At 32.5% G+C, this 27302-nt stretch overlaps 1 protein-coding gene across 3 annotated transcripts in view; it reads left to right on the forward strand.

Annotated features, from left to right (window-relative positions):
- LOC114329227 (YTH domain-containing family protein 3) overlaps positions 1 to 27302 on the forward strand; it is a 151123-nt gene that overhangs the window by 39438 nt on the left and 84383 nt on the right. For all 3 annotated transcript variants that reach the window (XM_028278271.2, XM_050641866.1, XM_050641865.1), the window contains 6 exons: positions 13050 to 13214; positions 14116 to 14241; positions 20800 to 21021; positions 21868 to 22283; positions 22348 to 22538; positions 26920 to 27124. In XM_028278271.2, coding sequence (XP_028134072.1) covers positions 13050 to 13214; positions 14116 to 14241; positions 20800 to 21021; positions 21868 to 22283; positions 22348 to 22538; positions 26920 to 27124 — 1325 coding nt within the window. The remainder of the gene's footprint in view (positions 1 to 13049; positions 13215 to 14115; positions 14242 to 20799; positions 21022 to 21867; positions 22284 to 22347; positions 22539 to 26919; positions 27125 to 27302) is intronic.

A 27302-nucleotide genomic window follows, 5' to 3' on the forward strand; every position in this document is an offset into this window, starting at 1 on the left:
TAATTCTGTTGAATTCGATATTTCGATGAGTATTTATTAACTTTTCATCTTCATCAGGAACAAACTACAAAATTAACTAACAGTTAGGTACAAACATAATATTACAATGATATAACTTACGAATTGTTGTAGGTATGTTATATAAAGCAATTTAACTTAAAGCTATGCATGTCGTTTCACGAGAACGTCGAGGGCGGCACTGAGTCAGGTATCTTTTCTCACATGTGTTAAGGGTCAAAAGTTCCAATATCGAGCCATCTGTTTAATATTCTGCTATTTTTCGAATTTTAAAACATTGCAGTAAATTTCGCTTAATCTACTTGTGTCTGATTTGTAATTAATTGAACGTTTATTACTGTTTATGTGGTACATCTCGAGAAACAATCTTTTCTTATAATTGCTTTCTGAATCTAAGATCTTGATATCTGACAAATTAAATTGGTGTCCTGTTGTTATGGAATGGTGTGCTGCTGCACAAGTATTTTTGTGTGTTTTACAATCACTTTTGTGCTGCGTTATTCTTTGTTTCAACCATTGCGATGTTTGTCCTATATACTGCCCATTACATTCGAGACAAGAAAGTTGATGGATGATATGACTCTGATTTAGAAGCGGTGTCTGGTCTTTAAGCTTCAAGAATAAGCTATAGTTGGATATGCTATTGTATTTCGCTATTTTGATTTTAGGAATTCCGTTCAGCAGCTTGATTATATTGTTGGTTAAGCCATTTATGAAGGGCAACTTTTTGTAAATCACGGGATCTGATGGTCTGTTGTCACGTTGCCCGTCGTATAAGTCTGAGTTATATATCAGTTGCTTAAGAATTGTACTTGGATAGCCGTTGTTCAAGAATATGTTATAGAGTGTTTTTAAATTCTTTTGTGTGAACAGGTCATTGCTGATGTGTAAAATTCTGTTTTTCATTGCCACAACAGTGTTGTGCTTTTGGCTTTTCGAGTGCTGAAAGAAATAATTTATATATCTTCCAGAGTCAGTTGGTTTCTGATACCAATCCAAAATTATCTTGTTCTCTGTGGTTCTTATCACCTTAGTGTCTAAAAAGGGCACACTTTGTTCTTTCTCCTCCTCAACGGTAAATTGTAGGTGTTTGTGAAATCCATTGAAGAGGTCCAGTGTAGTTTGAATAGAGTCCTCGGGGATCGCACTTATCACATCATCCACATATTTGTATATGAACGGTAACTTGAACGGTAGTCGTGGAATTACTATATTAAATAGATGATCTAAAACTATGGTGGCTAGAATGGGGCTGATAGGAGAGCCCATGGGAGTGCCAAAGATTTGTGAGTAAAAAGTTCCACCGAAAGAAAAGTAAACATTAGAAAAAATAAAATCGATTAGTTTGAAGAACTTATTCTTACTTAGTGTGGTGTTGGGTTCTATTAAGTGCCAATTTTGCTCTAAAATTTCTAAAACTTCTTCAAACTAATCGATTTTATTTTTTCTAATGTTTACAATAAGTACAAACCAAGATTTGGACCAGAAATTCACAGATCCACTTTAACAGTACATTTTGTTAATGACTTTTTTTAAACATTTTTTAGACTTCTTTTTGGAAGCGATACTGAAACAAAATTTGCACAAATTTTAAACACTTGCATTTTATTCTAGCAGTTTAGCATTCTCGACAGTTTACAGATTATAATTGAATAACTGTTCAATAAATTACAATACAAACTAACGAATGTGACACATTCGACATTTAGTGTTGTACAAATAATAACGAGAATTTGCCACAAGATGTATCACGTAGGTATAATGCGAGGGCAAGGTATCGAATCTGAAAAACCCGATTTTTCACATTCGATAGTTGGAAATGGTAGGGACGATATTACGAATTTCTAATCTATTAAAGGACACAAAGATTCGAATCATTAATTATAGTTGGATCTGGAGATACAACCAGAACACAACAAGGAGTACAGTGGAACCTCGATAACTCGGATTAATCGGGACCGCGGCCGATGCAGGTTATCAAAAATCCGGGTTAGCCGGAGAATATGGTAAAAATTAATAAAATACGGTATACTTACAGATAAACTCCGTTAGAATTGAAATAACAATATATATATATATATATATATATATATATATATATATATAAAGTAGTTTGGTATTATTGACTGACAATATGTAGATACAAGTTTTTATTGAGGTTGCAGTCAGTGTAAGGGGCAGGATGAATAATAATAATAATAATCTTGACGAAGCAAATAAATTTTGCGAAAGCTCGATTGTAACAAAGAGTTTCTCTCATCCTGCCCCTTACACTGACTGCAACCTCAATAAAAACTTGTATCTATATATATATATATATATATATATATATATATATATATATATATATATATATATATACAGAACTAAATTCGAAATCCGATGTATTTATCGACCGTGCAAGTATATTCTGTAACACTATAAAACAGTGTTGAAATTATCGGGAATTGCGGTCTGTGGCTTAGATTGAAACTACATTTAATTCTGTTGAATTCGATATTTCGATGAGTATTTATTAACTTTTCATCTTCATCAGGAACAAACTACAAAATTAACTAACAGTTAGGTACAAACATAATATTACAATGATATAACTTACGAATTGTTGTAGTTATGTTATATAAAGCAATTTAACTTAAAGCTATGCATGTCGTTTCATGAGAACGTCGAGGGCGGCACTGAGTCAGGTATCTTTTCTCACATGTGTTAAGGGTCAAAAGTTCCAATATCGAGCCATCTGTTTAATATTCTGCTATTTTTCGAATTTTAAAACATTGCAGTAAATTTCGCTTAATCTACTTGTGTCTGATTTGTAATTAATTGAACGTTTATTACTGTTTATGTGGTACATCTCGAGAAACAATATTTTTTTATAATTGCTTTCTGAATCTAAGATCTTGATATCTGACAAATTAAATTGGTGTCCTGTTGTTATGGAATGGTGTGCTGCTGCACAAGTATTTTTGTGTGTTTTACAATCACTTTTGTGCTGCGTTATTCTTTGTTTCAACCATTGCGATGTTTGTCCTATATACTGCCCATTACATTCGAGACAAGAAAGTTGATAGATGATATGACTCTGATTTAGAAGCGGTGTCTGGTCTTTAAGCTTCGAGAATAAGCTATAGTTGGATATGCTATTGTATTTCGCTATTTTGATTTTAGGAATTCCGTTCAGCAGCTTGATTATATTGTTGGTTAAGCCATTTATGAAGGGCAACTTTTTGTAAATCACGGGATCTGATGGTCTGTTGTCACGTTGCCCGTCGTATAAGTCTGAGTTATATATCAGTTGCTTAAGAATTGTACTTGGATAGCCGTTGTTCAAGAATATGTTATAGAGTGTTTTTAAATTCTTTTGTGTGAACAGGTCATTGCTGATGTGTAAAATTCTGTTTTTCATTGCCACAACAGTGTTGTGCTTTTGGCTTTTCGAGTGCTGAGAGAAATAATTTATATATCTTCCAGAGTCAGTTGGTTTCTGATACCAATCCAAAATTATCTTGTTCTCTGTGGTTCTTATCACCTTAGTGTCTAAAAAGGGCACACTTTGTTCTTTCTCCTCCTCAACGGTAAATTGTAGGTGTTTGTGAAATCCATTGAAGAGGTCCAGTGTAGTTTGAATAGAGTCCTCGGGGATCGCACTTATCACATCATCCACATATTTGTATATGAACGGTAACTTGAACGGTAGTCGTGGAATTACTATATTAAATAGATGATCTAAAACTATGGTGGCTAGAATGGGGCTGATAGGAGAGCCCATGGGAGTGCCAAAGATTTGTGAGTAAAAAGTTCCACCGAAAGAAAAGTAAACATTAGAAAAAATAAAATCGATTAGTTTGAAGAAGTTATTCTTACTTAGTGTGGTGTTGGGTTCTATTAAGTGCCAATTTTGCTCTAAAATTTCTAAAACTTCTTCAAACTAATCGATTTTATTTTTTCTAATGTTTACTTTTCTTTCGGTGGAACTTTTTACTCACAAATCCTTGGCACTCCCATGGGCTCTCCTATCAGCCCCATTCTAGCCACCATAGTTTTAGATCATCTATTTAATATAGTAATTCCACGACTACCGTTCAAGTTACCGTTCATATACAAATATGTGGATGATGTGATAAGTGCGATCCCCGAGGACTCTATTCAAACTACACTGGACCTCTTCAATGGATTTCACAAACACCTACAATTTACCGTTGAGGAGGAGAAAGAACAAAGTGTGCCCTTTTTAGACACTAAGGTGATAAGAACCACAGAGAACAAGATAATTTTGGATTGGTATCAGAAACCAACTGACTCTGGAAGATATATAAATTATTTCTCTCAGCACTCGAAAAGCCAAAAACACAACACGGTTGTGGCAATGAAAAACAGAATTTTACACATCAGCAATGACCTGTTCACACAAAAGAATTTAAAAACACTCTATAACATATTCTTGAACAACGGCTATCCAAGTAAAATTCTTAAGCAACTGATATATAACTCAGACTTATACCTCATAACTTATACTTTATAACTCAGCCCAAATCGGGTGTCGTAAAAATACAAAATACTGAAAATCAAAATGTTTATCTGATGAAAATCGGTCCGGGTTAGCCGGACTTCCGGGTTATCGGGGGTCGACTTATCGGGGTTCCACTGTATGTAATTTATTAAATATAAAATATATTAAATAAGGTTAATTTTAAGAGGTGTAAATGTAATGTAGTTAACATACAGTGAGGACGTTTGAGTTGGAATAAATTCATTTTCTCGAGAATGTGCGATAGTCCGTTCTTTAACGGTAAAATATTGTAAAACCTCTAAATTTTAAAGAACCGCTTGGATTGACATGACATTTGGCATACACATAGCTAATAAGTCAAAGAAAAAAAGTGATATTGTGCCGATATGTGCTTTTGCCCTGGGGGTGGTTTTCACCCCCTTTTGGGGGTAAAAAATATTCGTCCAAAGAAAGTCAGGAAATGGATAAACTGGCTAATTTTAAGTAACTTTTGTTCTATAGAGTTTTTTCACTAAGTCAATACTTTTCGAGTTATTTGGCAGTGAATATGTTCATTTTTTCAACAAAATAACCACGCTTTTAGACGGTTTTTTGCAAATAACTCAAATAGTAACAATTTTGTCGAAAAAACATTCTTAACAGAAATATAGCCTGTAAAAAATTTAAAAAAAATGGTGTATACAATATCTCGTCTCTACACCTAGTAGAAGTAGAGTTATAGCTAATGAAAAATAGGTTCATATTCGTCAAATTCCAAATGGAATACTTTAACGTGAAATAACCAAAAATGAAGCACATTTCGAGGCAAAATCATTACAACTTATTTAAAGTGTTTAAAAAAAGCTTTATTTTTGTTTTATAAAAAAAATTTCTAGCATCAAAATTAAACAAGTTACACTCAAAATAAAGTTAGTCCCTTTTGGTTTTGGTAAAAAAATCGGGAAAATCCCCCCTAATTAGTATCTTAAAAGAACTTAATCGTTACGACTTCACAAGTTTCTTGACTCGTGTATATATTGTTTATATGATCTGTAAGTTTCATCGGTTCAAAGTCCTTATTATTGAAAGGGCTGTAGTTAAAAAGGGTTGAACGAGTCACTGATCACGAATGTATGCAAATTTAGAAACACCAAATCTTAATCAATTTTTGTCTAACACAAAAACAAAAAAATACATGATATTCAGAAAAGCAAATCTGACTTTTTTGTTTTTCGAGATTTTTGGTATCTTAACAATTTTTAAGTTATTTTGAAAAAAAGCATATTTTTCAAAATTTAAATTTTTAAAAATTTTAATTTGAAACCAATTTTTTTCAAAAATAAGCACTTTGAATCGATGCAACTTACAGGTCATATACACACAACATAAGTAAAATAATTTGTGGAGCGGTAATGATTAATTTCATTTAAGTTGCTAATTAGGGGGTGGTCTTCCCGATTTTTTTTTTTGCAAAAACAAAAAGGACCAACTTTATTTTGAGCGTAACTTGCTTAAATTTAATACTAGAAACTTTTTGTAAAAACACAAATAAAGCTTTTTTAAACACTTTCAATAAGATATAATGGGTTTTCGCCAAAAAGTGCTTACTTTTTTGGATATTTCACTTCGAATTATTCTATTTGAAATTTGGTAAATATGAATATATTTTTCATTGGCTATAACTCTGGTTCTACGAGATCCAGAGACCTAACGCGTACACAATTTTTTTTTACTTTTTTATAGGCTATATTTTTGCTAAGAACTTTTTTTTCGACAAAATACTTACTTTTTGAGTTATTTGCAAAAAACCATCTAAAAATGTGGTTATTTTGTTGAAAAATGAACATATTCACTCGCAAATAACTCGAAAAGTGTTGACTTGGCGAAAAAGCTCTATAGAACAAAAGTTACTTAAAATTAGTCAGTTTATCCATTTCCGGACTTATTTTGAACATATATTTTTTCACCCATAAGAGGGGGTGAAAGTCACCCCCAGGGCAAAAGCACACATCGGCACAATATCTCTTTTTTTCTTTGACATGTAAGCTATAAGTATGCCAAATTTCATGTCAATCCAAGCGGTTCTTTAAAATTTAGAGCAAAAACCGTGAAAGAATGGACTACGACTCTGGAGATAAATCGTGAAACAGGTCGATTTGAACGATACAGAGTGTCTACTTAAGTTGAACACATATTATGGGAAACTTTTTTATTTTTAATTTTACGAAAAATGTTATTCTTCATAAAAAGTTCTGTATGGTCTAAAACCGAATATTCAACCATCAGATATCAAATATTATCTATATTATACGAGGTATGTAAAAAAAGATTAAGTTCGATCAAGATTAATGTATCTTTATTTTTATAATATTGATCTAATAAATTGTCGCCTGCCTGGCCATATGGACCACAAAATGGCAGATTAGTGTTTGTGGTCTAGTCCAGCGGTTCTCAACCTTTTTTACTCAGCGACGCACTAACGTACTCTTTACAGATTCGCGACACCCTTATATGTACAAATTTTTGCTAGTGGTAGGTAAGTACAGATGAATATATTAAGCATATTATTTTTTATTTCGTAAGAACATAACAAGCAAAAAACAAAACAGAAAGAATACATAAAATTAGTGTTAAATTTGACCCTGATGACTTTTGCAAAGTATATCTATCCGAGGACGAATTGTAGACAGACACACTCTCAGCTCGCTATCCACATCAAGGAGTCGAGACAGGTAGCTAGATTTTATATTTTTCATCGCAGAAAATGCAGATTCACATAAGTACGAGGTCCAAAACGGCAGTAAAAGGGATACTGCTTTCTTTGCTAATTCTGGGTATTCATTCTTAACTGAAATCCAAAAACCATCCGGAGCTACTTCTCTAAATTTTGATTTTAAAACTGTGTCAGAATACACTTCAGTAAGTTGTTTCTTTTCAGAACAGGTTAATTCTGCCTTGCTTACGTTGTTCTCGTCAAATGCAATCAACCATTCACAGTTAGCACTCAAGACAGAGGGAAAGTATTTAGTTATCCCTTCTTGCAACTTACATAAGTGTTCTTTCATGCTCTCCTTTAGTAGAGTCTGTTCTTCAGATTTCAAATTAATTAAAGTTATAAAGGTTTCGGGAAAAGCAGTCAAATCGTTTTTTTCTATAACCAAGTTCCAGAATGTAAGTTTTTTGGAGAACGCACTTATTTTATCAGTTGATGATATTATGGTTTCCTTTCGTCCTTGCATAGTTGGATTCAAAGAATTTAGCTTATTAAAAATGTCAGAAAGGTAAGCCAACTTAGCACACCAAAGAGGGTTTTTAAGATTTTTACAAAAATCACTTTGGCTGAGAAAAACAGCCAACGAATTTTACTATGAAGTAACAAGACTTTATGATCTGCGCCCATGTCTTTACAAAGTTTCTCAAACACCCTTGATTTCACCGGACGAGTTTTGATATAGTTGATCATAGAAACAACAGTATGAATAACTTCACCCAGTTGGCTTCCATCCGTAGTTTTTACTACCAGAGCTTCTCGATGTAAAAAGCACTGAGTAATTATTATCAACTGGTTTTTCTTTAGTGCGAAATTTAAAAATCCTTTGACATTTCCCGTCATTGCAGCAGCACCATCTGTACATATCGCAATACAATCTGTCCACTTTAGTCCGTGATCCTGAAAGAAGGTGTCAACAGTAGAAAATATATCAGCAGTAGAAATATATAGTGGTTGTTGTTTCCAATTCACGACATAATAGGAACTGTTCAATAATTTCCGGTCCGTACACAAATTTTACGAAAGATATCAATTGGGCCCTTCCCGAAATGTCCGTGCTTTCGTCCAGTTGTAGAGCAAATTGTGTATTTGTCAATACTTCCCTAACATTACTGTGAATATCGATTAACAGGTTAAATTTAAAAAACAGTTAGAGAGGAAACAATTACGGATTGGCATTTTATTGATTCTTATAACGTGGTATATACCTAATAGTTAAAAAAATGGTTGAAAAAATATCGTATTCGTAAATCTCGCGACACACCTGATAGGTTCTTCCGGCACACCAGTGTGTCGCGACACGGTGGTTGAGAACCGCTGGTCTAGTCAGTCGATTCACAGCAGGCACCCCGTGCAGACACACAACCCAGTGCTCGTCGGAATAGGTCAACAACATACCCTTACGAGATATAAGCAAAACACGTTTTTTACCAAAATAAATAAAAATATTATTGACAGACAGTTTGTTGTGTTTACATTTACTTTTAATTTCATTTAATTGTTTCCGTGAACACCCTACGTATCATGGAGTTAAAAACTATGTTCTCATAATATATGCAATTACTCGTACATCCTTCTAATGAAAAAAAAATATTTTAAATTTTTTCTCAAATCGGATACCAACATCTTTTTCATTTATAACTTTTTCAACGAAAACTTTTTTCTTCTGAAGTTTTGTCTTCTGAATTCAAATCTGAAAACGGCATTGCGATATCTCTAACCATCTTCGAGATAACCGACTTCAAAGTCTAAAATGTGACGTCAAAATCCTATTTTCTTCCGACACACTAAACGTCATCTGAAATCGTTGCTATTAGTAAGTAGGCTAGTTTTAATCTGAATTTGTTAAGCAAAGCATACGATATTTCGCATTTACATTTAAGTTTGACACTTCGTGGATGTCAAACTAAATTTTAAATTAGTTTTTTTTTTGTTTTGATTCTGGCCTTGGTTTAGAACCTTTAGCCACGTAATTACATATAAAATTATTATTCCTTCATAAGTACAAAATTGTACAAAATTACCCCCTCTGTGGCGCAGTGGTAAGAGCGCCTACCTTTGAAACGAAAGGTCGGGAGTTCGAATCCTACCAGGGGCAGAAATTTTTCATTTATTATAAATTAATAAATGAAAAATAGTTTCTGTCCTTGTGGGATCGGTACTCACCGGAGGGACCGCAGACGTTCGGAAACAATTAGCGTCTCTTTGCAAAGACAATGACGTCGACTTTGCAAAGTAACAAGACACTTACTCAACACACACACTACACATTACTCCCCTGACGTAGTGATAAGTTATACAATTACGTGGCTAAAGGTTCTAGTTCTAAACCAAAGCCAGAATCAGAGAGAGAAAAAAAGTACAAAATTGTCCAGTATACACTTAAAAATAAAGAATAATAAAAAATAAAGCTTACAAATAACAATGTCTACTTACTATGTTAATAAATACAACTATGCTATTTTTTTTTCTTCACTACGGTAGGAACTAAATCCGATTCATCCTCTCGGAGATTTAGAACCTCTTAGTGATTTTTTTTTTAATATTTTTTTTATTTTTTTTTTATATATAGGTACAGTATGTCCCTGTAAGTTGTATCCATATGGAAAACTTTTTTATTATTAATTTTACGAAAAAAAGTTATTCTTTATAAAAAGCTCTGCATGGTCCAAAACCTAAGAATTAACCACCAAATATCAAATTTTGTGAATATTGTACGAGGTATGTCAAAAAGTTTGAATTTCACTCAAGAGTAGAGTAGCTTTATTTTTCGTAATATTGGAAATTGCTATTATGAAAAGTTGTTTGGGATTAAAAACTATATTGTAATATGCAATTACATCCTTCTAATTAAAAAAAAAAAATTGAGAAATTATGGACAACTATCATTATTTTTTCAGTTATTTCAATTCTGATAACTCTTTTATTATTAATTTTACGAAAAAAAGTGATTCTTAATAAAAAGTTCTGGATGGTCTAAAACTTAAAATACAACTATCTTATACCAAATTTTCTCAATTTTATACGAGGTATGTCAAAAAAGATAAATTTAAATCAAAAGTAAAGTACCTTTATAGTTCAGAATATTTCAATTAGAAGGATGTAATTACATACTGAAACATAGTTTTAATTCTAAATAACTTTTCATAATAACAATTTTCGATATTGTGAAAAATAAACGTATTTTACTCTTGAGCGAAATTCATATTTTTTGAGATACCTCGTATAAAATTAATAAAATCTGACAAAAAATGGTTGTATTTTAGATTTTAGACCATGCAGAACTTTTTATTAAGAATCACGTTTTTTCGTAAAATTAATAATTAAAGAGTTATCTGAATTAAAATAACTGAAAATAATGTTAGCTATCCATAATTTTTCAAAAAAAAAATTGGCAATTAAAAGGATGTAATTGTATATTAGAATACAGTTTTTAATTCCAAACAACTTTTCGTAATAGCAATTTCCAATATTGTGAAAGATAAAGCTACTTTACTCTTGAGTGAAATTCAAACTTTTTGACATACCTCGTATAATATTCAAAAAATTTGATATTTGTTGGTTAAATCTTAGGTTTTGGACCATGCAGAGTTTTTTATAAAGAATAACTTTTTTTCGTAAAATAAATAATAAAAAAATTTTCCATATGGATACAACTTACAGGGACATACTGTATATTTTTTTTATTATTTTTTTTAATCTTTTTTTATTATTTTTTTTTAATCTTTTTTTTATATAATTTTTTTTTCGAACATTCATAGGTTACAAAATAATATAATTAATTAATTAAATAAATTAGTTATTAATAAAATATATATGACATTTTTAGTGAATTTAATTATTATATAAAATAAATAAGATGTTTAAAAATACAATTTGAGTATATTTTGAAAGCAATAATATATTTTAACAACAAAGGTTTGTACGAGTATACGGCCTCCCCTTTAATGATAAATAGACTGTTCCATTTTTAGGCGAGCGGTAGCAACTCCTAAAATTACGTTATACCGACCATGAAAATCAACTTTAAGATGAATGACCAATTTTGGTGATTCTTTATATTTTCGATACCGCTGAATCTGAATATGAAGTTTATTTTTATCTAGACTTGGTGGTACATGTTAAAAAATAAAATTTTATGCAAAAATGCGAAATATCAATTTTAATGATTTTTCAAATTTACCTCGCTGTATCTTTGGTCGCTGTAAATATTTCCTTTTGAAAATTTTACTGTGTCATCTTTGAAGTATTTAAATAACAATGTGCTGTATTCAAACCGTTTAAACAAATGAAAAGAGGAGTTGTTAATTTTTAAACATTTTGTCGTCAGATTTGGTTAGTTTCATGTTTACTTGGAAAAGTTGAGTGACAAACTTTTTTGTTTATAATTTTCACCAACACAGGAATAAAATATAATTCATGAAGAAGTTTTTTGGAAAATTTCAAGTCAAAGTATGCAATAAGAAAAAAGTTATGTGACTTTATAGTCGAGTGGCACTCTTAAAACAACGCTTATTTCTCAAGATACTGACCACGGTGTGGTGAATGGCTAATTTTCGTCTAACCTAAGGTTTTGATGGTGCTGAAAACGAAAATAAGGTTTAATTGAAATCATCATTTTCATCAACATAAAAAGCTCTTCATGGTCTAAGATTTATGATGCAACCAAGTTATTCTTCGTAAAAAGATCTGCATGGTCTAAAATCTAAGATGCAATCATCATATATCACATTTTATCAATTTTATTCGAGCTATGTCAAAAAATATGAATTTCGCTCGAGAGTAAAGTACCTTTATAGTTCACAATATTTAAATTAGAAGGATATAATAATTGCATATTAAAACATAGCTTTTAATACTAAACTTATTTTCATAATAGAAATTTTCCATAATTTAAATTTAAATTCGTAAATAAACAAAGTTTTCGTTATGATAATGCTCGCATTTTCAGCTTGTTATTTTTAAATTACAATTTTTTGGCATATATATCATACTAGTGACCTTATCCTTCTGGGCGTGATGATGTAATCGATGATTTTTTTAAATGAGAATAGGGTTCATGTGACAGCTCATTCGAAAGGTTATTCAATGCTCTATTCACTAATATAAACATTAACATAATTTTTTGTACAGGGTGCCCAAAAAAAAGTTTTTTGAATTAAATTAATTGAGACAAAAAGAAGATTGTATACCTAATTTATTTAATTCAAACTTCATTTTACTGTTGTCCAAAAACAGGAAAAAATATTTATTTGATAAATAAATAATGTTTTTCGCTTAAATTCAATATTAAAGCTGCCACCCACCTGCCTCTTAGCAGTTTGAACATTTAAAATAAAAATCAAAAAGCAATGTTTATTTTTTTAAATTAAGATTTTTTCTGTTTTCTGGCAGCATTAAATAAATTACATACATTTTTCTTTTTGTCTCAATTTGTTTAATTTAAAAAAAAATTTGGGCACCCTGTATAAATAATTATGTTAGTGTTTATATTAGTGAATAGATAATTGAATAACCTTTCAAATGAGCTATCACACGAGCCCTATTCTCATTTAAAAAAATCATCAATTACGTCGTCACGCCCAGATGGATGACGTCGCTAGTGTGATATATGTGCCAAAAAATTATAATTTAAAAATAAAAACGACCTGTCTGGGATTTATCTCCAGAGTTGACCATTCTCGAGAAAATGAATTTATTCCAACTCAAACGACCTCGCTGTATATTCAAATAATACGTATTTGTTCTGATATATTAATTATAATTACTATTTAGTGTCCAATGGCCCTAAGGAACAGTTAGGTGTGGGAGAAGGAGCAGTAGGGTCTGAGGAATTTGAACCATGGAGGAATCAGCAACAAAATACCACAGCTCACACTGCTTATGGTGCATCTGTCCCAATTTCAAGTGCAACAGATATTTACAATATGAGTACAGCAGGTATAAATATATTATATTAATAGTCAAAAATAAATTATAAATATAGGTTATCAAATTATAAAAAAAATATATACCCAATACACACATACACATAGAGATATATCTGTTGTTTGTAAAAAAAAGACATACTATTTATTTATATTTGGCTACATAGTAAACACCTTTGCTTCTAGTTTATAAGCTTATGACTCAATGCAAGTTTATAAGCTTATGAACACTGGATAACTAGATTTGTTCTTAATATTCTTATTCAAATTATAATATTTATAGTACAGCTATATAACCTTAATGCCATGTCATTGTTTATTAGAAACCAAATTAAAAAGTATAGTTAGCAAAAATATAAACGTATTGGCTATTTAAGTTTAAAAGTTTATGTGAATATCTTTTTACAAATGAATATTAAGCAACCCCTTTATTAGTTATGGGTTGTATTATTATAGTTATGTGGGCTGTATTAAACCGCCTTGAATCTATAGTCCGTCTCACCTTGACTTTACAGTATGAGGAACATAGGCAATGCAGTCATTATGAGAGTTTTTACCGCGATTATGCCGATTTTATCAAATATAATTTATAATTATTTGAGAGATTAAAATTAAAACTTAAAATTTAAGCGCATATGAATCCTAAAATTGTAGATTGCCTTTCTAAAACAGTTTTAATTTAATCTCTCTAATGTTCAATTACAAATTATTTTTGATAAAATCGTCATCACCGCGCTAAAAACTCTCATAAGGACTGCATTGCCTATGTTCCTTATACTGTAAAGTCAAGGTGAGATGGACTATAGAAAGTATGTAATCATATCACTTAACATTATTTATTAGTTTAAGAGGTATCCAGTTATATTAAAATGATTTATTATTTTCTTATATTAAATTATTTTACTTTCTAAAAGGCTACTATGGAAGTGGAGGGACATATCCTTATCAAGCTTATGGTGTAGGAGATGGAACTTGGTCCAATGGAACCGATCCAATGACTTTTTTGAGTGGTTATCCCCACGATTCGTACTCGATGGATGGTATGTATTAATTTTATTTTGTCTTTATGGTTTAATAAAACATATATTTAGCTATCAAAGTAAAACAAAAATAAAAAATAAAAATGAATAATCATTTTAACTTCGTTGCAACACGAAGCCAAAGCCATCTTATATTTCAGTTTGCTTAGCGAGCGCTACAAGCACTCTGACCGAACGGTTTCAAAACTCGTTAGCAGGGTTACCAGACCTAGGGAATTTTCCCTAAACCTAGGGAATTTTGAGCTAGCTTAGGGAAAAAGGGAATTTTATTCAATTCTATGAAAAATCTAGGGAGTTCTTAATATTTGTAAGACGATTTTAAAAAATCTGTTTGATTTTATAAGCTTTATAAAATTGCACATATAAGGTTTGTTCCAACTCGATACAATTCCTGGACGATTACGAGTATGCGGAGTAACGAAAAATGTGTTACTGCGCATAATTATTCGTTATTGCGCATGCGCATAACGATTCAAGAACGGTTTTGTATCGAGTTGGAACAAACCTATTTTATCTACATGAAAATCGTTTTATTCGCGAATTCGGGGAATCCCAGCGATGCGTCAAAGTTTAGAAGTGAAGAGAATATGACAGATATCGATTTTTACGATTATCGATTATTCCTCATTTGTTATCAAGGGCAAACAAACATAATAAGGTTATGTTATAAATCTATAATTAATCAGGCTTTCTGATTTCTGGGTTGTAGGATTAAATTATTATCCATAATATATAAAATTCACGAAGAGAGTTCTCTGGGATTGGGTTTTACCATTAACCATAAAAATATTACTAGATTATTAGATAACCATAAATGTTTGATTTTTGATTTGGTGTGTCGCTTGTCAACAATAATCGATTCGAATCGATCAGTGTTTCGATCACTTTTAATTTTGACCATTTCGGACATTTTACAGTTTGTGAGTACAATACTAGAAGTGTACAATATTTTCCACACAATGCTAGGATTGTCCAATTTCGGGCTTTGCTCGTAACATATACAAAAAAATACTGGGTCTACTCGCGGAGGACATCCTGAAATTACCCAGAGGCAGTACGCCTGCGCATTAGCTGTTCAGATGGAAAAAGTCGACCTTATCCAATGTCCAGTTTTGTATTGCGCATGCGTATATTGAAAATATATAGGGAATTCTAGGGTAAAAATGGTTATCAAGTTGTTAGAAAAATCTAGGGAAATTTTGACAAAAATTCTAGGGAATTAAAAAAATCATCTGGCAACCCTGCTCGTTAGTTTTTCATCAGAGAATGTATAGTAGGTATGTCTAAAACACACTGAAATAATCCAGACGGTTAGCCTCGGATTGCAACTAACGAAATGGCCTGGGTGTCATAGCGACATCTGCTAGATACAAGTAAAAGTTTTCAATTTAATAAAAATATTAAATTAAAATCCTCATAGAATTTCTTCATCTTCTTTTGCTCCAGCATCCGCTTGGCTTGCATTTTTAGCAGCCACGGAGGTGTAACCAGAAAAATGTCCCAATAAGGTTTTTAATTTAATATCATTTTATATTTTATTAAATTGAAAACTTTGACTTGTATCCAGCAGATGACGCTATGACACTCAGGACATTTAGTCAGTTACATTTCGAGGCCAGTCATCTCGATTATTTCAGTTTGGTTTAGAGATAGCTTACATATGCATTCTCTGATGAAAAACTAATGAGTTTTGAAACCGTTCAGACTGCTGGTAGCGCTCTCTAAGCGAACTGAAATATAAAACGGCTTTGGCTTCTTGTTGCAACGAAATGAAATTGGGTAGTATTCATTTTTATTTCTGTTAGTATTACTCCTATCTGAGGATTTAGGGTCCATTTTTCGTTGAAATTTTTCCTCATGTGAATTGCAAATCATAGAATTCCCTCATCTTCTTTTGCTCCGACATCCGCTTGGCTTGCGCATTTTTAAAAGCCACGGAGGTGTTACCAGAAAAATGGTCCCAATAAGGTTTTTAATTTAATATCATTTTATATTTGATTAAATTGAAAACTTTAACTTGACTTGTAAAACAAAAGTATTTAGTAAAAAGTAATTGCAAGATTTTATTAAAATTTTGATTAAATTTAAATATGATTTCTACTGATATCATTTTACTAAACTTCCAGTTTCATTAGAGCACTTGAAAATATACTTTGCTACCGTTTATTTTCCTTCTTTTGAGATGACTGCGGGAAATGAACCCATTTGCCAAACTACACTTTTATTCTTGATTTTAATACTACTGTTCTTGTTTTGCAAAATTATTACTCATTTTTATCGCTATACAGCATGGAAATGCGAAGAAGTGGGAATATGTCATTTACCATGGTATTGAATGCCTTGTTTTCAAATGAAACAGACAGTGATAACAACAATACAATTTGAAAAAACCTGTTGTAGATTTTAGATTTCAGATTTCAACGACGTACTTTGGACTCGTACACCTATTCATAGTGCCACATGAAAGATCTTTTCTGAAAAATCCTACATCTATGTTTAGTACAACAGATCTAGACTTCTAAGAAATCCTATTATCCGTTTCGGAGGAACGCGGACCTGGTCGCGTTACCTGGTCAAGTTCTAAAAACACCTATTGGTGGTATTTTAGGCGTTGGTGAACAATTACGCTGCAGTTGCTGACAAGAATTCGGTTCCGCCGTTTCCTCTACAGATTCGCAGAATCTGAATGGTGCTCTCTGATCACTTTGTCCATGTGACCTATACGCTGTGAGCTCGTACGTAGAGGGGATATTTATAAATTCCTGAGCGCCAGTAGTGACAAGTCTGTAAACGTTTACCGGAAATTTGACATAAATGTCAAAGTGATTAATTTTAAATTAAAATTAAAAACATTAATTATAAAAAATATTAGTTGATCAAAGCTGTGGTTTATATTTTTACCTTAAATATACTTACGTTTTAAATACTGAATTTGCGTTTTTTAATGTTCTGTAATATGTAATTATAAATTAATCTTGGCGCCATCTACATGATAATTGTGAAAGTATCCGAAGTAAGAAATTAATATTTCATCAATAGAACGTCAAAATGATTAGCAAAATCTTAAAAAATCTATTACAATTTAATTACTTTTTAGCGTTGTAAATATTAAGCGATAACAATTAAATAATACATTTAAAAATTACCGGTGAAAGTTGAATTAGTAACCGCTAGGAGCGACACCAGCGAAGCTCAGAGCGTATAATATGATATCGGAGTAGCAGTGTCCAGTGGGAACATGTGATTATGCTTCAAGTGCTCTGAACACGAGTAGGTTGCGCTAAGCGGTTTTTCCCCTCTTTGGTACATACACTTTAACGCAAAAGTTTTTCACCCCTAAAAATTATGCTCATTTTGATTTTCCCGTGAACGGATTAACAGATTCCTCTATTTTTTTATTGTAGATTATTCCTTAGATTTTTACTCTGTTGAGTACATGTTTACTTAAACTTCCCTTGGGGCTTATACCGGGTGAATAAAGAAAATGTTTTTCTTATCCTAAGTTTGAGACACCCTGTAGGAAGGATAAGGTACAAGTGTCTTTTTATTTTTCGTGTGCCTTATTTTTCAAGGTAATTAGCAATCATCCCGGCCCATTTTACTCTGTTTTCCGCGATCCTGAAGAGTTCTATTGTTGTTTTTCCACGCCATTGCTTTAAATTTTTCACCCAGGACGTGCGTCGACTCCCCGGTCCTTTTTTCCTTCCACGTTTCTTTGTATAACTAATCGCATTAACTCATATGTTTCATTTCGTGTATGATCAAAGTAGCTCATTTTCTTTCCTTCATTGTGTTGAGTATTTCTTTTTCCTTTTTCATCTTTTTTAATGTTTCTGTATTTGTTACGTGTTGTGCCCATGATATTTTCCAATTCTTTGATAACACCACATCTCAAAGACCTGTAAGATACCTGTAAGATACCAAAGTAAGATACCTAGCTTACTTAAATTAAAAATTTTGTATGGCTCATGCAGTTGTGGATATTTATATAAAGAAATACACTTGCGAGCAAAAAAATCGGGTCACTCGATGAATTATACACGTTAGATGTCTCTATTTAAAGTAAAACTCAATTGTAGTCTTAGGCTTTCTTAACATTTTTTTATTCATTCGCTTATGTTCGATAATAAAAGAAAAGAGATATGTCGATGCCTCAGAAGCCAATCGGTGGAAGTCAATAAGTGTTTAAAATGAGATACTAAGATGTTTCTGAAAGTAGTTCGAGAAATAAAAGTAGATATTAGAAACAAATAAACCGTATTTATTTATTATAATATGGGTTATGTATTCATAAATACAAACAAGGAAATTACAATAATGTATTATACAGAGTGTGCCAAATAAAAGTGTCCACCTCGATATTTGGCAGTATTTATTTTTGATCTAAGGGGGACACATTTTTACGGTACATACATCTGTCATTTGTCAACCCCCTCCCTTCCACATCCCCCACCCCTTATTTTTAAATAGGGAATAGGGGTTGTGTTCTAGCTCATTTGAAAGGTTACTCAATTCTCTATTCAGTAATATAAACATTAACATAATTTTTTAAACAGGGTGTCCGAGAAAAAAATTTTTAAATTAAATTAATTGATACAAAAAGAAGAATGTATGTAATTTATTTGATTCAAAATACATTCTACTGCTGTCACAAAACAGAAAAAAATGTTTTTTGATAAATAAACATTGCTTTTTGCTTAATTTAAATGGTCAAGCTGCCACCCATCTGACTCTTGGTAGGTTGAATATTGAATTTAAGCAACAAACAATATTTATTTATCAAATAAACATTTTTTTTGTGTTTTCTGTCAGCGTATTTTGAGTTAAATAAATTACATACATTCTTCTTTTTGTGCCATTTAATTTAATTTAAAATAATTTTTCTTGGACACCCTGTACAAATAATTATGCAAATGTTAATATTACTGAATAGAGAATTGAATAACCTTTCAAATGAGCTAACACACGACCCCTATTCCCTATTTAAAAATAAGGGGTGTGGAATGTGGAAGGGGGGGTTGACAAATGACAGATTTATGTACCGTAAAAATGTGTCCCCCTTAGATCAAAATCGACCTGTTTCGTCATTTTCTTAAAATCTAATAAATACTGCCAAATATCGAGGTGGACACTTTTATTTGGCCCACTCTGTATAATAATATGTGTTACATCTCAAAAGTCATTTTTAGGGAGAATGTGACTTACACCGTTTGACTTCTGAAGCATCCATGTATTTTTGTATTACATACAAATGAGGTATGCTATTTTTTGGTCTTGATCAATATCATTCCAAATCTTGAGAGCTACTGTTTCTACCCCTTGTAAGGTTCTAGGAGGTGGCAAACACTGTCGTAGTCTTCTGCCAATTATTGCCCACAAATGGTCGATCTCGTTAAGATCTGGACCAATTCAAAGTCCGAAAATTTACCTGTTGTAAATATTCGGTTACAGTTCGTGAACGTGAGGTCTTGCATTATAGTGCATTAGCAAAAAATTGTTACCAATATAAGGAGCAGATAGCATGGTAGCTAAGTCCTTCAATGTGTAAGATCAATGCTTGAACGTACTCATCGCAGGTCAAATTCCTTGTAGCGCGTTCAATTTCTACCAAACAACAACAAAAATACGGACTTAATTGAAACTTTAAATAATAAATCTACAAATTTTCACAACAAACCAGACACTTTTTGACTGTTAACAATTTGACATCCATTAAATTGTTAATTTCTCATATCCCTACTTTAGGCTTGTTTATTAAACTAAGCAGAAAATGAGGATTTATTGATGAAAAACATGGCTAATTGTTAACGTATCTCACTTTTTTATTATCCAACATAGCAAATGAATCAAAAAAGAAAATGTTAAAAAAGCCTAAGGCTACAATTAAATTTTAATTTCAATATTTTATATATGCTAGAATATTCTGCAGGGTGTTCCGAACTTTAAGAAAAAACACAGAAAAAAAAAACAGTATGATTGTTACACCCGCACTGTGGTTCCAAATGCCGAAAAGGTGGTCATGAACCTTTAAAAGCATATGCAAATGGCGGAAAGAAATTGAAAATATCTATCAAAACGCAAAATTTTTTGTCAAATTTGGTAGTTTAACTTAAACTTAACTTAAAGTTTAAGGTCGCTGATTAGTGATTACAATTCTAACATTATTTTTTTGAAAAACAAAATGGCGGATCCAATATGGCCGAAAGAAATTCGAAAATTTTATTTTAAGCGCATATTTTTTAAAATGTTATATATGTTATTAATAAAGGACTTTTGAATTTATTGATTACTAATACATTTTCTTTTTGAAGTACAATATTTAGAACCTATTGGGTACAACCGCCCATAAATACGCAACAATCGCCAGAATCATGTAATATACGTATAATGACACTAGGTCGTCACCTAACGATAAATACTTGACCCATAGACGTTTCACTTTGTGAGATAGGAGTTTATAGTTTTATTAAACTGTTGGTGCAATAAAACCGGTTTTAAATTTTTTTGAGTTATGACACTCTTTGAGCAGAGGTGCGATATATAAATTTTAATTTACAGGTATGTTCGGTCCATCAACAACATTTTCCACTCCTACGGCATTCGCCGGTCAACCGTCCTCCTTCAACTATTTTCACAGCAACGGAGACTTCAACACTTGGGGGAGTCAGTTAGGGGGACAACGGAAGTACGATGATTATTATAGGGATCACCCAAATATGTATACACAGGCTATGCCTGATTCCAGTCTGAAAAGTGTAGAACAGGCCATGCAAAATTTGGGTTAGTATATTTTTGTTCTATTAAATACATAAATGCCATCATGTCTGCTGTATAAGCACATAGACCTTGCCTAGTTTTCTGTACTAACTTCTATCTTGAACACTTCTATCAGATTCTCTTAAGACATGTTATATCATCATTTAGCACATTGTGTGCCACGCCCTAATCGGGATGCTACTCTTGGGGGCCACTCCATATCCACGGCAATGAAAGTCAAAGTCAGTCGTACGTGTATATCAAAAATGAGCGACGTGGCCCCTGGCAAAATATCAGTGTCTCACATATATGAGCAACGTGGCACGCAATGTGTTAAGAAAATTATAATGGGATAATATAGAGATGTAAATATGTATTTCTTTTTATAGATACAAATGTCAATTTGACTGTTGGTTACTTCTATATATCCGTTCTTTGAATTCGCGGTGTTAAGTCACAATGACGACCTCTCGTTGTTTTCGGCTGAACTAGCTTCAAGGGGGTTTTAATGTCAAACGCTGAGCGCACATGCATTTGAAACAAGTAGGTAATATTCATCATTTATTTTTAAATGTTGTAAATTAATTATTGAGCAATATAAAATGATTAACATGGAATCTTCATGTTTCAATAAAAGTTGGCGTCGGTGTTGTATATAAAATTTGTAAAACAACATGTTAAAATAAATCATGAATATTACCTACTTGTTCATGCATGTGCGCTCAGCGTGTGACATTAAAAACACCCTCGAAGCTAGTTCAGCCGAAATCCACGAGAGGTCGTCATTGTGACTTAACATCGTGAATATAAAAGTAAAACTTTTATAGTCCATGTTTTTACTTTAAATTAATTTTTTCTTGCATCGCATAGATCTAAAAGCATCTATAGACTCAAAAGAATCCCTTGGCCAGCCAAAGAAGACGACATGGGCAAGCATAGCCAGTCAACCTGCTAAACCTCAGTTGCCTATTCAAAACCAAGGATTGAAAAAGAAAGGTCCAGGTATGCCTCCAGGTCCTATAGTTCCCGGCAAGCACAATATGGATATCGGCACTTGGGACACAAACAAGACTCCACCTCAGTTGCCACCTGTGGTCACAAATCCTCCTAAAAGCATAGTTGCATCAGCTGTTGCAGTTAGGCCTGGTTGGACAGGTCCTCCGAACAATAGGCAAGCTCCACCAGTGCCAAATCGCCCTCAACATCCAATGCCTACCTACCAGCCACAAGGTATGATGCCCCCCCACTTGCCACCACAAGTCAGTATAACGCCTGGGCACATACAGGTATGAAAATTTTAAAGACGTGAGTTTGTATATATGTGTATGGTTCTGAAAAATGTATTTGTAGGGAATGATGCCTCCTCCAATGCCTCCAATGATGGTGCAAACTCCACCACAAACAACCACAGCAGCTCTCACACATCCTGTTTTAGATGAATTAAAAGGAAAAAATAACTATAATCCAACAGACTTCGATTTAACTGCGCCTAATGCACGGTTTTTTGTTATTAAGTCCTATTCTGAAGACGATATTCATAGGTAATTTTAATAATTTTAATATACATTTATACGGATATTGTGATATTTGTAAAAGGTAGGCGTCTAAAATTCTCGTCTTTCGATCCGACCATTATTATGATACAACTTGTGACCTTCCTGTTCCACATAATCTTTATGAAGGATCTTTCAATGGGGACTTCCGAACTTCCACAGTTGGTAGCGGCTGTTGTTAAAACTAATCTGTTACATTGGCTGTCATTTATTCAGCCACTTTCGCTAAACTACACACTCGTTCAGAAAACGATCAATCAACATGCGTACGTCGAAGAAACGGAAGATCCTTGAGAGTGCAGAAGAATCCGAGACAGTCGGTCACAAGAACACGGCCTTTCGTAGCTTACAACTTAACGAATTTTGCGTCGTGTCTTAGGCATGTACCCGTACAAAACTCAACTAACTCAGGAGTTGTAGCTAAACGACCATAGACAATGATCTCACAAATATGTGGTGCCTTTTACTAATGTTCAAAATATCTCGATAAAAACTTGCTTATCGAAAAACTACTGAGGCAAAAAAGTTTTAAAAACATTGTGTGTTTAACTAGTGGTACCACAATAATGATTTAATTGTAGCGTACACAAGCATTCAGAGGGGATTAAGGGAACAAAACTCACATATAATTTTTATGGGGTGCACAAATTTCACTTGTTTTTTTTTGTTAAGATGTTCCTGCCATAAGAATGCCATATGTTTATTTTCAATAAAAAATATCTAATAGTTTTCGATATTTTGGAAAAAATCGGTTTTTATTTTGTTACTTCAAAGGGCTGTAACTTTTTATGCGCACATTTGTACTAAGGTATTGTAAGTTAGTTTCCTGGCAAAGTCTTCTAGGTACTTTAAAATATATAATATTGTCTAAATTGCCTATATAAATGAGTCAGATACAACTGCTAAGCAACTAGATACTAAGCAACAACATTTTTGTTTAATTTAGTAATATTTTGTATTTTGACAACGACATCCGATTTGGGCGTCGAAACGTTAATAAAATTATTTTTTCAATTTAATTGTGGCTTATTTCCCAATCAAAATAGTTAATTATAAAAATGCCACAAGAAAATAGCTTCAGAACAACATTAAGTTAGGATCCATCGAACTATTTTGGTTCCAGAATATGTGATTTAATTTATGACCAGGGCCTGGATTCCGTGCACTGTAGATATCTACAGTCGCTTTCTATCGATGTCAATTGTCATGAAAATATTTGAATTTTTAGCTTTAATTGAATTATTTTCTAGTTTTGCTAGGTTATACTCTAACTGATGCTGAAGTGACACTTAGTAAAACAAGAAAATATTTGAATTAAAACTAAAAATTCAAATATTTTCATGACAATTGCCATCGATAGAAAGCGACTGTAGATATCTACAGTGCACGGAATCTAGGCCCTGCCTTTTTTTACACCCTGTATAAGTCATCCAAGGCGGCCTTTGTTTGTTAACATTGGCGTTTCTATGTATCTGAGACTATTATATGACTGAGACAATGAGCACACAGTAGAATGGAAAGATGCATCAAAAGGCATGAAAGAAACTGACATCAAAAAGAAAGAATCAAAGAAGCACCTCTCATCTTACTTAATGAAGAGAAATGTATAGCAAACCCATCAGCAGAATGTAGCAAGCTCTGGTTGCAAATGCTAAAAGAAGAAGTCTTTTTGCTAGGAAGGGGATTTGGTTCCTACCGTGTATTATTTTGCAGAGTCTGATTACTCAAAGTATGCTGGTTCAAGCCCTACAGAACTTTTTAGGAGAAAAAAAAACATTGTTGTTCCTAGGCCAAAAATATTGTTTTAAAATATATACAATAATATTATGGGTGGTACTAATTTGATGGATAGCAATGTGTCTTGCTATCGAATTGGAATCCGTTCCAAAAAATGCTATTGGCCTATTACATATACATATCTAGTGGACGCCAACATGCAAAATGCATGGACATTGTATAGAAATCTGGTCGTAACATTACCCAAACGTATCTAATAAGATATAAAAACCCGCTGAAAGCATCAGGAAGAATGTCCGCAGCTGCAAGAAGTGACTCTCGAATTAGAGATATTCGGTACGAAGGATTAAATCATTTTGTGGTTTCTAAACAAGAAAATGCGCACGAAATGGATTTTTAAGCCGGGGGAGAACAATGTGCTGCAAATCTGATATGGCTTTTGTATTGACTATTCTCGCAATTTTCATACCAAGTAACTCTTAACGAACTTCTATAGTGGCTGATACACACGCAATCTTTAAGTACGCGGGTTTAAAGATCGCGGACTTACTCGGCTCGCCGTCGGTGATACACGGCAGACTTAAAGTACGCGGTTTTAAAGATCGCGGTCGCCGACACGGCAGACTAATAATCCATATTGTCGGGATTTTCAGTACCAACGTTTCATAAAAATGAACCTTTAGGTACATTTTCATGTTATATACATTTACATATCATGTTATCAAAATAAATCAATACTTTTTGAGTTATTAAAGATCAAATATTTGTCTGTTTAAGAGCACATGCGTGAAATTACGGATGATAAAAAGAACAAATTAATTAATTGTATGTTACTAAAATATTATTTTTATATTATTTCGATATTATAAATTTAGCAAAAGTGTATTCGAATATGTCAAATGTACCCATTATTGGACACCCCCAGTTTCTGGACATATTCAGTTTATATTGATAGAAAAAATTCAAATAAATATCGAAATAATATAAAAATAATATTTTACTAACATACAATTAATTAATATGTTCTATTTATCATCCGTAACTTCACGCATATGCTCTTAAATAGACAAATCTTTGATCTTTAATAACTCAAAAAGTATTGATTTATTTTAATAACGTGATATAACAAATTTTACTTAAAATTTGTCCCTCTATCGATTTGTGGGGTTATTTTTAATAAAATTGTTTTCACCCGCGGGAAGGGGTGGTATTCACCAAGAGGGTAAAAGTGCAAGTTGGCACCAAATCAGTTTTATTTCTTGAGGTATGCTCTAACTAGTCACCAATTTTCATGCAAATCGATGGAGGTTTAACAAAATAGGAGGTGAAAACCTTTAATGATTGCACTAACTTTCCCCTTTCATCCCTTATTGCTACTTCCTGTATCCACTGAGGTGTCAGCCTGAAAGGGGTCATAATTGTCAATATACAATGGACACATTTCACAGGAAAAACTCCATATTACTTATGACGATGATTTTTCGTCTCTAGCTCTCCGTCTATATCGTAGCCTGGTGTGAGAAGTGTGTTTAGCAAAAAATTTAGAAAGTGTCCTCGTGGTTAAATTTTTTATTTTCTGTATACCTAATTTTGCTGAATGATGTTTTTTAGTAGAGTTTGATTATCTTTTTGATCAGGTTTTGTTAAATAGAAGAATAATTTATTTTTTATAAGTGTGGTAAGCTGTCAAAATCATCATGTGAAGTATAGCACTTGTTTTTGATCTATTTTAATTTAATACAAGGTAGGCATAAACAAACAAAATATCATAGATAAGATGGTAATATTTTCATCAGGAGGATAAAACAGCCTATAAATAATTAGGTTTATTCAAAAACAAATAATCAAAAATAATTTAGTATAGCTTAAAATAGTGTTTTACGGTTTTCTCAAAACTTATAAAATGTAACTTGTCTCCTTTCAACAATCAACGATTGCATTATTTCTAGGCAATTTGCTTAATTAGTGAAAATATAAGTGTAATTTTAAACGCAATAACATGATGGCTCGAGGCTCGTGGCTCGCGGCCGTGATACACGTACGGGTTACGAGTAAGATTTCAAACTTGTTGGATCGACGGCGTACTTACTCGGCGGACTTAAAGTACGCGTACTTGCAGTGATACACGCGCGAAAAAGGTCGCGAGCCATAAGTTCGCGTACTTTATTGCGTGTGTATCACCCACTTATCGGGTTCGCGCCTACTGGTCCCATATGGGAACAGTTCTTTCTCAATTATTATTTCATTTACAAACAATTTTCTTCTTACGTTTTGTACAGAATACTGTTTACATTTATCGATTTTTAATAAATTTTGTCGATAACGAAAAAAATTTTTTTCGGCGAATGAGTGAATAAACGTGAATTATTTTATTTAAATCTATATCAAATATTACCATCATAATTTTTTCCATTGTGGAATCCACTTTGTAAGGACTGATACTCTTATGTAAAAGCTGGTAAGATCAACAACCACTTTGTTGTACCCAGCTCATACCAGAAATGATTGTGTTTAAATATATTTTATAATAGGTTGCCTAATACTAAACCAACAATTTATTCGTAATTAATTTTTGAGTTAGTTTTGACACCATACTATTTTCCCTTTACTAATACTATTTTTTTTATTTTAGGAGTATCAAATACGAAATATGGTGTAGTACAGAACACGGAAATAAACGACTAGATAATGCATATAGGGAACGTGGTAATATTTATCTATTCTTTTCTGTGAATGGTTCAGGTCACTTCTGTGGTATGGCCCAAATGGTGACACCTGTTGATTACAATGCAAATAGTTCTGTTTGGTCTCAGGATAAATGGAAAGGTCAATTTAAGGTAAGTAATTGCAGTTTTATATTAAAACTGTTTTGTAGAAACAAAATTTAATCTTCATAGGACTGAACGGGATCCTTTTGGGCCCCATTACATAATTTGTTGCTAGATCTTTACGTATGTGTAATTTTAAGCGTTGACCTCTCATCTATCTACAAATCATGCATTTCTTTGATAAATC

This window comes from Diabrotica virgifera, chromosome 1 (assembly GCF_917563875.1).
Source record: "Diabrotica virgifera virgifera chromosome 1, PGI_DIABVI_V3a".
Lineage (NCBI taxonomy): Eukaryota > Metazoa > Arthropoda > Insecta > Coleoptera > Chrysomelidae > Diabrotica > Diabrotica virgifera.